The sequence below is a fragment of the Epinephelus lanceolatus genome, chromosome 11 (genome assembly GCF_041903045.1).
Source record: "Epinephelus lanceolatus isolate andai-2023 chromosome 11, ASM4190304v1, whole genome shotgun sequence".
Lineage (NCBI taxonomy): Eukaryota > Metazoa > Chordata > Actinopteri > Perciformes > Serranidae > Epinephelus > Epinephelus lanceolatus.
The window spans coordinates 8,083,919-8,098,962 of NC_135744.1; the positions used below are offsets into that span (position 1 = coordinate 8,083,919).

General features: G+C 38.6%; 1 protein-coding gene across 16 annotated transcripts in view; it reads right to left on the minus strand.

Moving 5' to 3' along the window:
• dlg2 (discs, large homolog 2 (Drosophila)) overlaps positions 1-15,044 on the minus strand; it is a 273,799-nt gene that overhangs the window by 28,411 nt on the left and 230,344 nt on the right. For 12 of the 16 annotated variants that reach the window (XM_033642560.2, XM_078172181.1, XM_033642551.2 and 9 more), the window contains 4 exons: positions 12,038-12,097; positions 9,527-9,679; positions 3,876-4,032; positions 329-431 (listed from right to left, as the gene is read on the minus strand). In XM_033642560.2, the coding sequence (XP_033498451.1) occupies positions 329-431; positions 3,876-4,032; positions 9,527-9,679; positions 12,038-12,097 (473 nt within the window). The remainder of the gene's footprint in view (positions 1-328; positions 432-3,875; positions 4,033-9,526; positions 9,680-12,037; positions 12,098-15,044) is intronic. The other 4 variants (XM_078172182.1, XM_078172188.1, XM_078172189.1 and 1 more) reach the window with 2 other exon arrangements.

Consider the following 15,044-nt stretch of genomic DNA (forward strand, 5'->3'; position numbering starts at 1 on the left):
GTGTGGTCAGTTTTGTCATTTTGTCCTCAATCAAAACCACATTTTTGTTTTTAATTCTTCTGACACCATCTTCACCACATGTGAAAAGAGAATTATGCGTGAGGCTTCTATTGTGACTGTTCAACAGAGCTTTGAACATGAGGAGGTATAAAGAAGTGATGATGAGTGAATAAAGTTAGTGATGAAACATAAGGTGAGCCATCACTTGGTCTGATTAGAGCCAAGTAACTCAGTGGGTAGGGGGGACCTACTTAAGCATTGTCCTATGCATGTTTGTGCGGTAAAACAGGACATTAACACCACAGGCAACTTGTTTGTGCTGACTCACCTTCTGGTCTGTACTGGGCAATGATGGTGACCACCTGGCCAGCTCCTTTCAGTGCTGCTGCTGCTTGTTCATGTGTGGCTCCTCGCAGGTCAATACCATTTACCTGTTTAAACAACACAGAAAAGTCACAGGATTATTTGGGCCAAAATCCTGTTTTATAGGACACAGTGCAGAAACTTTCAACACCAGTGCAAATACACGATATCGTTACAATGATACCACACTATAGGTACATATTTCTTTCTTTTTTTTTAAATTTAAATTTTTGTTTTTAATTCAATATCATATGTATAGAAGGGTTTATGTGCAAAGCTGAAATCTGGCCAAATGCCCATGGTTGAGGTGCAGTGAATGGAGGTTACAAATTTTAAATCAAGGGGCATCTTGTGGGGAAGATTTCTTTATTTACATTATCTATTATGATCTTAAATGCAAGTCAGTGTTGTAGATCTCTTTCCCACGGTTTGTCTCTTATTTTTGCTGACCAAAGAGTGCATGCTTGTAGCAGGTGTTCAACTTCCTCACATTATTAGAGAACCGGCTGCTGAAACCAGCTCCAGACAAACAGCCCCAAGTGTAAGTGCAAATGGAGCCACACTGGATGTGAACACATTGTGTGCAGAGATAAAAGAGTGTATGGTCAACAGGTGAGGAGGAAGTTAATGTCAGACTTCAAACCAGGCCACTGCTGGAATATTAACTGCTTTCATCAAGACAGGCTGATTGGACACACATTACCAGTCAGATGGTGCCACGTTGATTTAACAGTCTGCAGGCTATATAATACCATAACACTACAATGCAAAGAGACAGCGTAATCTGTTGCACAGTGTGGGAGGCAAACTATTACAATTAACTACAATGAGGCAGAACAATCACTTCCTCCCAGCTACTGCCCACTGTGCAGTCTGCTCATCATCACAGTCAGTTCATACAACCTCATACATACATTCATTTTTATTGTGTGTGTGTGTGTGTGTTATGCCGCAGTCATGAATACTGTAAATACCTAATTTTGTAAACCAATAGTAGATGCTGATTAAATCAAGCGATTGTTATGTCACAATGTCAAAACATGAAAGTTTTGTTGCTCACAAAGGCAATTTAAGTGTATGTGCCACCTCACCAGATCACCACATCTTTTTATAGATGACATTGTTACATTGGTCACAAGTATGATAATGTATGGAATTCAAAAATATCTGGACTTTATCACACACTTCATTCAGAATACTGTGTGTTTGGTTAGTTAACATTGCAGAGACACTTGGAAAGTATCATTTTAGGTTGATGCTCCTTTGATTAGTCTTTGGTGGTCTGAATCTGTGTGCAGGCAATTGCAGCTCTTCATCATTTTTGAAAAAAGAATTTTTTTCAGCCCTTGAATGCACAACAGTAAATGCTGATGGCGTTATGGTTGTGATTCAGGAGTCCGTTGCAACTTCTGCATACCCTGGCATCTCACCCATACCCTTCACAGACAGGGTCTGAATTGTTGTGAGAAGATTCCAAAGGAAATAATACCGCAACTACAAATTATTTACCTTATTGATTAATTTGTCAATGTTATATCAACTAAAATGTCAGAAAAATTAAATGTGCTGAAATGGCTTGCGTTGGTCAGTTCAAACTCCAAAGATATTTAGCTTAATTTCAAAGGAGCAGCCCGACGTGCATCTCCGCTGAAATGTAACTATGGGAGGCAGACCTCCTGTTTCTTTTTGTACAGTGAAATCATCTCCCTCAGTGGAAATGAAGGTTTTATTTACTTTTATTTCACAGATTATAAATGATCAATTGCAAAGACAATAAAGCCCCCACAAAATAGCATTAGAAGTCTTGTGAGTGATTTATCCTGGCTTCATGTGAGTAGAGGAAACGTCTGCTATCAGCTAAGATAATTTATACAAAGGGAAATGTCATAGGCCTATGCTAATAATGCATTATGTGGGGAAAATGTCTAATATAAGATACTCATTTTGTTGGTGAACCTTGCGAGTTATAATGGAGCCAAATTTTGTCTACCTTTGTTAAATGTAGCATTTGAAGTTGTGTGTGTGATTTATCCCTGCGTCATATGAGTAGAGGAAAAGTCCGCTACCTGCTGGGCTAATTCATGCTATGGGAAACGTCATAGGTTTATGCTACGTTAGCATGCGGGGAAAACATGTCTTGTATAAGACAATTGTTTTGTTGGTAAACCTTGTGGGTTATAATGAAGCTAAATTTTGAATGTCACCTTTGTTAAATGTAGCATTTGAAGTTTTGTGTGTGATTTGTCCTGGCTTTATATGAGTAGAGGAAGTCTGCTAGCTGCCAGGCTAATTAATGCAATGTAAAATGTTATGGACTTATGCTAATAATGCTAGCATTTTTGTATTTGTGGTGAAAATGTGTCCAGTAAAAGACAATTTGTTTTGTCTGTACTCCAAATTTTGTACTTTTGTTCAAGACTGTCACTATTAAGCCATGTTTTTTGTGTTTTACACAGTTTGTGGTTTTGTATGTATTAGGTGAACCAATCAAACTTTACAGCACATCACAGAAACCCAGCAGAGTGGCATAGAAACCCCACTACCAACTAGTGTTTTGGAGGTTTAATTGCAGAGTGACACAGATAGCACCACACAAGTATAAATAAACATATTGGTTTAGACCACTGACGTAAGCTACAGCCTGGGCTCTGCATGGAGCCTATGTCTAACTATAAATCAGCCTCAAGCAAAGAGCAGCAGATTTTCACATTTGATAAGCTAGAACCAGGGAGTTCAGGTTTTGATTGACTGAATTTACTTAAAGCATGACTGTTGATAGACATAGTGTAAAATACCACCTGTAGCGTTCGACAGTTTATACAACCACTTCTTTTAGCGTACGTAACCCTATTAAAGCGGTGTTAAGGTTAATAGGATACAATCATAATGTCTCAAAATGGGCTCTGAATGGGACACCTAGAAAAACAGACCAACTTCAGGGTTGAAAAGCTAACCACTCCACAAGATCAGCATAAAATTAAGTACTAGTATTTACCAGAAACACACAACACCTCGTAATACTGGAGAAATACTGCAGGGACAGAAATAAAGAGACCAGGTTGGTAATGTTTGGCCTTGAAAATGAATCTAGGCCAGTGGACTATTACATTCTCTATTAATATGCCGGGAACAAAGAGGTTTAACAAGTTGACCATCTTAAAAGTAGATCCGTACTTGCAGTGAGGGAACCTTATTATTTCAAGCTTTGTTCAGTTAGTTTAGCTCATTTTATGATCACCTCTGATATGAAGATTTTTATAATGTAATAGGTAAGAAGATCGGTTACATTTGTATATATGAAGATTTTGTTTTGAATCATGAAAGACTATTATACTAATTTTCAATCAGCAGGTCACACATTTCAATAACATATAAGCCAAAACTCCAGATCCAGGTAGTGACTTGTCAATTAATGATTCCTGTCTTGTAATCTCAGTCACTTTGTAATGTTGTCCAACATGTGTGTGTCTTGTATCTATAATATCAGGCAGAGGTGACTCTTGTGCACTCACCGATAAGATCTGGTCGCCTCGCCTCAGCTCTCCACTCAGGTCAGCGGGCCCTCCTGCCAGGATGAACGAGACAAAGATGCCCTCGCCGTCCTCGCCGCCCACGATGTTGAAGCCCAGGCCTGTGGAGCCTTTGTGGAGCACGACCTTCCTAGGTTCCCTGTACAGACAGTTCAGATAGTACATCAGCTCGGGGGAGTCGGTGGGTTTCAGCATCTTCAGCTCGAGCGGCAGAGGACAGAGAGGTGGACAACAAACGAACGGTGCGTCGACAAAAGCCTCAGTGATGCTTTGCACAGGCAACAGAGCTCAAAGACTGCTGGAGCTCCACAGGGGGATGGTGCTCTACTTAGGATCACTTGTCCCCAATTCAGTTCTGACGGAAAAGGAAACCTCGTCACATGCTTACATACACCCTGGCTTCTTTCCTCTCTCTGTCTCTCTCTCACACATGCACACACACTAGGATACATGCATAGAGTGTCTACAAACATGTACTAAGGGACACTAGCTCACTGTAGGGGTGCCATAGCATTTTCAGGTCACTGACTCAAATACAGACATACTTTAGGCCACAGATTCCAATTTTGATAAGATTTGCTTCAAGGCAGAGGCCATATGATATAAATAAATGTGTATATATATATATATATATATATATATATATATATTTTTTTTTTCTGTTCCTACAGTGTACATAGAGAGAGATGACAGCAGTTATTTTTATGTATTCTCAAACAGGAATGATATCCAGCAAACTGATCCACAAAGTATTTTGCCTTTTGCAAAGTCCAGCAATGTCATCATGACGTACGCAGTATACTGCCATCTGCTGGTGAATGTATAAACTACAGTGGCATGAAGATGGGACACCACGTAATTGGGCAGTCTAGGCCTTTCCCTTGAGGCTTTTTAAAGCAAAGTTGCTGAGTATTTGCTTCATCTTCTCTTGTACTTCAGAGGCACCAATTATATGTCCACTGTATTCCACCAATTGCTTCAATACTGTCAAAAAGCCAACCTTTGACTCAACATCATTTATAGACACATCAAAAGTTTCCGGCTTTATCAGGAACTTGGGAGGTTTTAACTTGACAAAAACACACAACATTTTGTACTAAACTGTAACATACTATGTAGTTTGTGACAGCTCTTCTCGCACTTTATTAATCCTAACCTTAAAAACAAGCAAAATAAAATCAGCCTCCAAAATTAGCATAATTATGTTCAGTTACTTCAAATGGAGTACAGATCCCCCAATTTCGATCTGCTCTCTGCCACTTTCAACCATCTTTACAACACTGCGAGTTTTATAACAAAACATCTTCTGATCATGAAGCAATGCAGTCTGGATGCCCTAAAGAATGAATTGACATTTAGTGGAAATTATAAATAGTTTGCAGAAAGCTGCTGCAGAACAGATGAAGGAATCATTCATGCAGAGAGCAGAAGTGACTTAATGTGAAGAGAATTGTTTAGGCTTTATATGTATATCATACCCAGCACAATGTCTGTGAGTAAACCCATAGTCTCTGATCATTCATCATCAAACAAGCACTCGGTGACGGGCTTGGTGCTGTTGTTATTATGGTTGCATGGTTCACATGAGACACTAAATCAACCCCCTACGGTAAATGCATGATTAATCATGAAACATTATAAACATGAATAATAGGTTTCAATAATTTAACAACATTTGGAAAACAGCAGATAACTTTGGTGGTTCAACTTCATCTTGTTCGTGACATTTTCATAGTCTGAAGAAAATATCTCAGTACTGTCTCTTATGTATGAAGCCCAAGACAGTCATGGATGGGATAGAGTAAGGTTCAGGTTAAAAATGGTTTATACTAAGATGAAGGCAAGACAGAGCAATGATGTCATTGCAGTCATTTTCTCCTGGTAAGGATTCCCTCAGTGCTCAACAAAATATATAACATGGGTCTAGTTGTTTTTAGACCTTTTAATGCGGCAAAGTTAAATTTTATATCTTTAAATTAGTAGAGTGATTGTATCCCTAGGATGACACCGTCTCTCCACCCAAGCAGCCCAGCTATGGACATAGAAACACAAACTGTGTGCTGCACATATTAACGTGCACATCGCAACTTCTCTACAGAGAGGCGACTCAGTTTTGATCAGTTTGGGGGCTGAAGAGAAGTCAAGCTACTTATATTTATATAGGCCAAAGTCACATATCACAGCTTTGCTTCAGAGGGCTTCACAATGTGTACATCATCCTCTGTCCATACACTCTCCATTCAGATAAGAAAAAACACAAGTGTCTGCCATGCAGGGCCATATGTAGCCACAGTGTTCTTAAAATCTAACAATATTGTTTCAAATGGGAAGTGACAGATGGCCTTTAAAAGTAGAGACATTCATATTCTACTGCAAAGAGCAACTGTTGTCTTCCTGCAGTAAATCCCTGTTTCTTTTGCCATGTGGCAAACTGTCAGAGGACTTGACTGCACCTACAGAAAAGCAGCATCTGTGTTTTACATCACATCCAACAGATCTATCAACCAATCAGACTCACAACTGTCCAGTCAGCAGAGGATTCACATTCACACCAGATGGAGAAAATGATCTACTGTATGATTAAAACTCAAATTACCATTCGTAAAATGTGTGTACAACTACTCCTACTACTGAATACTTACTGCACCATCTATATACTTAATATAATTTGTTAAAGTAGAGTATGTAGATATTAGCAGGGTTCTATGATGTAATCCTTGATAACATGTTTAGACTTGTAAACGTGGGAGGACATAATTTAGTTCCTTAAATATTCTGTTTGTAATTTAAAATAATCAGAATAAAATCAAACCAGAACAGAGTATGTCGGATCTACACATCATGTTAAATTAAAAAAAGCATTCATCAAAATCCTACCTGTTTCACATATTGATTAAAAGAATTCTATCAGTGAGGAAAAGAGATGGGTAAGTTGTAAAATAAAATCTGAGGGGATCAATTATCCTGCGTTGCAATACTCTGAAATCCAAAGAATACATTTTTAAAGGTGGATGCTCATCTAATTTGATGCTACAGTTGATTTTAAGCTCAACTAGGCTTTGCCAAGAGCTCAGACTCAATCTCAAAGCTGTCGATACAGGCTCCTTATTTCATGATCTTTGGTCGCCCACAGTCTCTGAGATGTGCTTCACTGTATATTAGATCAGTCATGGGAAAACACACTTATAACTCATTTTGACTCTCATTCACTTGGGGCTAAAATGAATCCATGAAAGGACTGTGCTACCATGGAAACAGCAAAGAACCTGGAAATTTATCAATAGAACAAAGTTGGTATAAAGGGTCAAATTAAACAGTAAAGGGTTCATACAAGCAGAGCAGTGAAAATGTGTTTGGACACGGCAGGGGGCAACATGGCTCAGAGAGGTGGCATGTGGTGAAGGTTAGGCACTGGTAAATGGTTAAAGATCATGGTTGAAAGAATTGGGTTAGTAAAAATGTGTGACTACTGACTACAACAGACAAGGTCACTCATCACCTTGGCAGCGTGCAACAGCCTCTGCAGTGTCACATTTATGACCAAACCAATCCTTGAATTTCCATTTATATTTGGATACTTTCAGTTTGCCTAACGTGGCTGCTACTTCCCTCATTCACATCTCTTTCTCCTATCTTAGCTCCACCAATCAGGGAAACCAGTGAGACGTGAGGATGGAGGGACTGTATCAACCAAACAGGACATCCTCTCTACCTCCAATACTCATGACACACATCATCTCATCTGTCCCATGATGTTTAGAAATACAAAGGGTTTTAAAGAAGAACAGAGAATTCTTATAAATGCTGCCCCAACACCAAACTGGTGTGTCAGGTCGTCCGAAATATTACATGGATAGGTGATTAAAATCGGCTAATTACAGAACAGACATGAGGGAGCAATAAAATCAGCTAGAAATGCACACAATTTGTGACAGGCTGCAGGTGGAGTAAGTCTGATACGTCTCAGGCTCAGGCGGATATTGCAGGATTTATGGTATTGATTGTGCAGCTGTGTAGAACAAATATTTGGTGCACTCGTGATGGAAAATAAGCAGAAACCAAAGCTTTTAGGCTGAAAAGGCAAAGTTGCATAGGCGTCTGTGTGATTCATTCATGACTCAGCTTATTTACATATCTGATGACTGCATGCAATAAATAATCATGAATAATGTCAGAGCGTCTGTTGGTGCAGCAGCTGGGTGTTACTGAAATGTTCCATCAGATGAGCTGACCAGTCACTGGAGAGATTCAAATTAAAGGGTGTTGCCATCAGGTAAAAAAAATGTCCTCAGATGATAGACTGTCTCATACTTGACAACATGAACATTGTAAATGGGTCCAAGTGTTTTTCCTGTTGTCATGTTTGTTAGTGCAGTAGCTCACAGGAAGTTAAGAGGGACCAAAGCTGTTGCCCTACCAACAGGATAGCAATGAAACAATCTATACACCTGTGGTTGCTTGCTCCTTGTTTCCTTGTCCTGGAACATCCTCAATGATAGTAGACCTCGGTCCACCATTATTAAGGATATCTGGGTCACGGAGGAGCAAAGATGGGATGAACCAGAATTACCTGAATGGAAAGCACTTAAAGATTGTGTGGTCATATACCATAATTTGTCATAAGTATATTACTTATTAAGATATGACAGTGATTTTATCACCCAAACTCAGACCTACAGCCAGAGCACAGCAGCTTAACTTGAATTATAATACTGCTTACTTTGTTTCAGTAGCTTTCTAATTCCTACATGTCTCAACTCATTGAGTTCCTCCATCTATGGTGTATGCCAAACATTGATTAAACCAGAGGTGAAAAGTAACTTAGAACATTTACTCCAGTACTGTACTTTAGTACAATTTTCAGGTACTTGTACTTTACTTTAGTATTTCCAATAGGCTACTTTATACTTCTACTCCACTACATCTTAGAGGAAATGTAGTACCTTTAACTCCTCTACCTTTATTTGGCATCTTTATTAACTTGTTACTTTGCAGATTCAGATTAAAAATAGAAAATGTAGTCAACAAAGAAACTATGCTGTAATATCATGGGTTAAGATGAGACTTTTTTTCTGTCCTTGGGGGTGGAATTCACACGCTATACAGCAGTATACAAAGTAATTAAAATTAGCCACACCTTTACCAGCTGCAACATTAATTAATGCATAAAAATTATGATCCGATGATATAATAAACATTATTCCAAACAGACCATTCTTTTGTACTGTTACTTAAGACTTTATGTTAAATAAATGATTTTTACTTGCAACAGAATATTTATACAGTGCGATATTGCTACTTTTACTTGAGTTAAAGAGTACTTCTTCAACCACTGGATAAAACTGGTACTGTGTATGTGATCAGGCTATGAGGCTCCTGCTTGATCAGAGGCCTGAAGAGAGAGAGAGAGAGAGGGGAAAGTGGAGGGAGGAGAGGCATGCTAGCTTGAGAAAACAACACCAAGACGTGGCTCCTGCGGGGCTCAGAGAAGGGAGAAAGCAAATGAGTGCATGAGGAAAAAAAAAACAGGTGCTTCTAAAGGACAATATGGTACAGTAACATGCTATTTATATGGTGGGATGGGACACAGTGGCGGAGTGCAGAGAGATGGTAGTGGAGGTGGTGGAAAGTACCTGGTGAAGTCCGAGTCAGGGAACAGGCTTAAGTGATATGGGAGGGGGGCGGAGTGGAGGAGGCTTTTGTCGCACTCCACGGGGGAATAGTGTCGGGGGGAGGGTGCTTTGTCACAAAGTTTGTTCACAGTGCTGTAAACTGGCTCAGGAGGCCTACAGTGGAGCGAGAGACAAGAGCAGAGAGGTTAGTGTCCAGAGACCGAGGTGGGAGAAGAGTGTGGGATAAACAGAGATGATGGAGGCACACAGATGAAAGACACGAAGAATAACAAAAGTAAAGCAGAGACAGGAGGAAGTACTGGTAATGGTGTAAATGGCATATGGTTCTTGCTGGTCAATACACAAAAGCTGACCTTGAAAAAAAGGCACTTAAATTAACTCATACCCTGTCACAGTCTATTGCATATATTGAACAATCTGTTGTGGCTACTATTAACAGTTATTTTCATCATCCACCGATCTTTCTGAATAATAATTTTGATAAACTGATTAATCCCTCAGTCTATAAAATATCAGAGGTTATGGAAAATGCTCAGGGGAATGTCCCACAGCTCAAGGTGATGTCCTCAAACGGATTTTTTGTCAGACCAACAGTCTAAAACCCGAAGATATTCTGAGTGCAATGAAGAGCACAGCAAGAAGCAAAAATCCTCATATCTGAGAGGCTGGAACAAAAGGACTTTTGGCATTCTTTTCTTGATAAATGACTTCAATGACTGATGACTGATGAACCAATTAAACGACAACTGTAATTATTTTTCGGCACCAGCCTGCATAGTTATCCATTAAACTACTTTCTGTCAACATATTACATGTGGTAGAGGTATTAATATTACTTGATATCTTAGAGATTAAATCATTTACAGTTTGGGGAAATTCATTTCTGTTATGACAATATATGCAACAAGCTAATCTAAGAGCTCTTAAATAGTGTGTGGTTGTTAGGTTAAGGTTTTTTTTCCCATTAAATAAAGGGATATGACTACTGTGGCACAAATTTCATTCAGGTATAGATCATACATCTTAGCCATAATCACAGTACAATCAGTGTAGGGGAGTAATGAGCTACATGTAATTAAACTTGTATATTAACAACATTTAGCAGTAGCTTGATGGTAGTTCAACTACAATCAGATTTTGACAGTGATTTAAGTAATTGCATTACTTTTTTTTTTTTTTTTGGCCATTTTTTGTGTAGCTAACTACTGAATCTACAAACAATTTCGAGGCCATAAAAGTACTGACAAGATTTTTTGTTTTTATATTAGCATTGCTTTCTCTACTGTCATTAAACACCCATTTGGCCAGGATTATTTATAAGTATTGATTACTGCTATTTATTGACAAATGTTAAGAGAAGTTAGACCTGGCTTACTGGTGCAATAATACCCCTACCTGGCTCCCAGCTTCTGAGGGCAGGTGTATGACTGATGGGCAATGTATACAAAATCAAAGCTGACATGAATAGTATTTTATTTTTTGGGTATCTGTAGGCAATGACCCAGATGTAAACAGGTGTGCACTTTTTGCAATAAACTCACTTGAGTGGCATTCTTTGCTGGCAATATATATTATATTTTGTCATAATTTTGTATCACATGTACATTGTCATTTTGGTCATTTTTTACAAAGTTGTTTGAGCTACCTTTTCTAAGTAACTTAAGTTAACCAAACTAGGTTTTCCTTTGGGTAGCTTTGCTGTAGTTCAACTTCTTTCAGTGTAAAGTAATTGGCAGCTTGCAAAGTTATGCTTTCAAAGTAGCTCCCCCGACACTGATACTGTCACTGATACAGTAGTTTGGTTTGGCAAGGATCTTTATCTTCATTTTATGGATACTGTCAATCTCCTGTTATCACTTGCTATAAATGTAGCAAAGAGTCATAAAGTCATTGAGCTGACTAAAAAAGCAATATAAATCTAAAGTTTGATAACATTAGTCACCATACACTACTGGTCATAGCAGCCTAAGAAAGACTGTAGAAGCAAAAGCCCTGAGTGTGTTGGACTGAACAGGGTGTGTTTTACATTTTGCTTTTAAATTCGACTCATTATTATTGAAAGACGGACTGTGTCATTTTGTCTTTTAAGTATTATAATTTTGGTTTAATGTGTTAGCATGCTCAGCAGACAGGGCGATCTACTGGAGAAACTCTATTAGAACAAACATGAAAACGCCCTCACTGGTTGCTCCCCTATTTAAAAAGGGAATAAACACATTTGTGCAACATCAGCATGCATACTAACATTTTAAAAAAGTCAGTATTCATATATTCTTTTTGGATAAAAGAAGCCTATCTCTAAAGAGAGAAGTTAAGGGAGAAACATTCAACTGTTGTTCAGAATGTATTCATAATGCATAATGGAAAGAGGCTCATGCTTAAAAAGAGAGTCATGATGTAATTTCTATTTCCAACGATTCCTCGCAGCAACAACAACAACAACCAAACAAAAAATAAAAAACAAACATGCAAGGGCATGCAGTAGGTGACTGAGCATGCTAAGTATCTCACCTCAACTGGAAGTGCTGGGAATCAAACCTGTGACCCTCCCCGTCATCTAGTGAGGGATTTCTAATAGGATGGAAAAAGTCAACTTTTGATAACCAACCAATGATAAAGGTCTTTGATCATAAAATGCTGTAATGTTGCCAGTTGCATTCACACATAGATTAAGACACTGATGTAAGACACACTCGGGGGCATGCTACACAGAACAAAACCAGACAGCAGAAAACAGAAAAAAACATGTCTTTGAAAGTAGTGAAGGCAAAGTCTATATCAGGGACTCATCAACAACATCATCACTAAACATCGGAGTGTGTTGGCTCATGAACAGTGAGCCTGCATGGAGAGGCAGCGCTCATCTGCTGCAGACATGCTGCAAATCCATATCGTTGGTTAAACATTCAGTGAACGCTCAGTGTGTGCATGTCTGCTGTTTGTGAACTGATGTGGACTCACATGTGTTAACTGGAGCATGCCATACAGTGTGTGAGTTTGGAAAGGAGCCATTTATGCAGAATGTGTGTGTGTGTGTGTGTGTGTGTGTAGTCTCTTGACATGAGGCTTGTAGTCATACTATAGCAGACAAGATTAGAGTAGATGGACATACTGTACTGTAGGTCTTGCCTACACACCATGTCATTTACACTCAAACACACACACATACACACACACACACACACACACACACACACACACAGTGCCGCATGGACTAGACTTGTGATGTCACTGTTTAGCCTGCCTTGAGCATACTGCAGCACAACACCACCATGTACACACTTCTCTCCTCCTAATCCTCCTCCTGCTGCGTTGTCTCTCTCTCTCTGACCAACTGTTGTGTGTTTGCATCCCTTTCAAACATGAAAACATCTTCACAAGCAACTCTGTCCCTTCTGGCAAACTGTGGCTGAGGAAAGAAATGTAGACCTGAAACTATCTGGCATCATCATAATAACAGCTACACACAGCAGCCCTTCTTTACATTCAAGCATCTAAAGAAATAAATGACACTGCAGAGAGTTTTATTGACTTCGCCCTCCACTGCATCAGGTGATAGGAGCTGCCTTTCAGGCAAGAGTGTTTCACTCATCATATATCAACATGACTACCCAACATGGCAGTGCTATCAAAGAAAGGATGAGTGTGAATGTCTTAGGACACCAAACAAAATGAGGTCACTTCATCTGCTTGCACAGTGTTTTTCTTCAGACAGCAGAAAGCTATGACAAGAGACTGAGGAGGGGGAACACACAGCCAGCCCCTTCGGCAGAAAGAAATGTTGGCATTGTATGTTGATGCAAATCATGTATAAGTAACATGTGTACGTTTTGTATGTGTCATATAAACATTTCTAAAATGACGTAGTATATGAAATGACTTTGTCATCAGGAGGTTGAGGGGATGGTGGTTGGTGTGTTACTTAGGCCAGTGGCTCCCAACCTGTGGGTACTGACCCCGACTACAGGTCGCCAAAGCTTCACAGGTCACAAAGTCTTCTTGATTTTAAAGGGTGTAAGACAACTCATTCATTCATTTACTTATGTGAAGAAAACTAAATGAAATTTTCTTTTCTTTCAAAGTTTGTATTATTATTTAATATATTTTAAACTAAACAAAGTGAATTTTAAACCATAGACAGACACTGACATGATCTGATTTACTGAGTAAAGTGTTTTTAATGACCTTATCTATATGCTTGTTTTATGAACTGCTCGTCTGTTTTATGAACTGCTTGTCTCTTTTTATAATGTTTGTCTCCTGTATTTCGGTGGACCGAAGGCAAATGGATGGACTACAAAATTCTATTTAAATTCAATAAATTGTAAAAAGAGCAAAAAAAAAAAAAAACCCTCACAGGATAAGGGCATGGTGAATACTTGAATAAAAGCTATATTCACAGAGCCTTCACTTTCTGCTTCTGCTTAGAACAACCAAAGAGCAAATATAACAGGGAGAGTAAGACACTGAATTTGTCAAAAAATAAGCCTATTAAGTAAAAAACAGAGAGGACTGTATTAAAAGTTAATAAAATTGACAGGAAAACTCATCTTTGATGCAATATTCACAGGAAATAATCTGCTGAAATTTAATTCAAATTGCCTGTTTACCACAAACTCCCTGCAGTTATTGTGTTCACTTTCTGGCTTATTTGTACAGTGTACCCTGTTGTGGTTGTTGTTTTGGCAACCCTTTTTCTCCACAGAAGATGCTGTTGTTTTTTAATAAGACATTACTGTGTGGCTGAGATTGTGCCCCCCTAAAACGGTATTTTAAGCCAAAACCTGATCTTTTTCTAACCATGACAAGGTGTTTTTTGTGGCTGACCCTAACCACGTTAACCACAGCATTGTTGAAAAGTAAAGTTTCAACATATCCGCTACATAATAATGTGCAAATGTAATGTATCTGTGATTTGCAGAATCATACAATACATATTTTTCTGGCTCTTGGGCTGACACAGTTTAATGCATGTCAAAGATCAGAGATCAGAAATGTAAATGATGTTTCATATAAGGCAAGTGGTCAAAAACATGCTGAGAACCAAATATTTTATACCAGATTTTATACTTTGTTTGACCCCTGGATTCTGCTTCTACTGAGTCTCAATACAAGTGTTTTTTTCACCTGCTACAATGCATCAGTCAAAAATAAAGTCAGGTTGTCAAAACTCTTCACAGAGTCAGTAAAACAGAAGTCTGTGTGAACCAAGCTGTGAATAATCTTTTAATGCTTTCACACAAAATGCATTCGATGACCACATTTTCCAAAATCCATGAACTCTTGTCTCATTCATAATCCACCACCTGCAAAGCACTATATATCTGCAGCACATTATCCAAATGCTAACACAATGTTTTCTTCACAGTTAAAACACATTTGAAACAGAGTGATGGCAAATTCCGTGCATTTCTGCAATAACCATATTGAAATACAGAGAAAGTCTTGGAAGAATATTTACAATAAAATGAAATAATAATCATTCCAAACACAGCTGGAAACTTTCCCAGGTGTACTG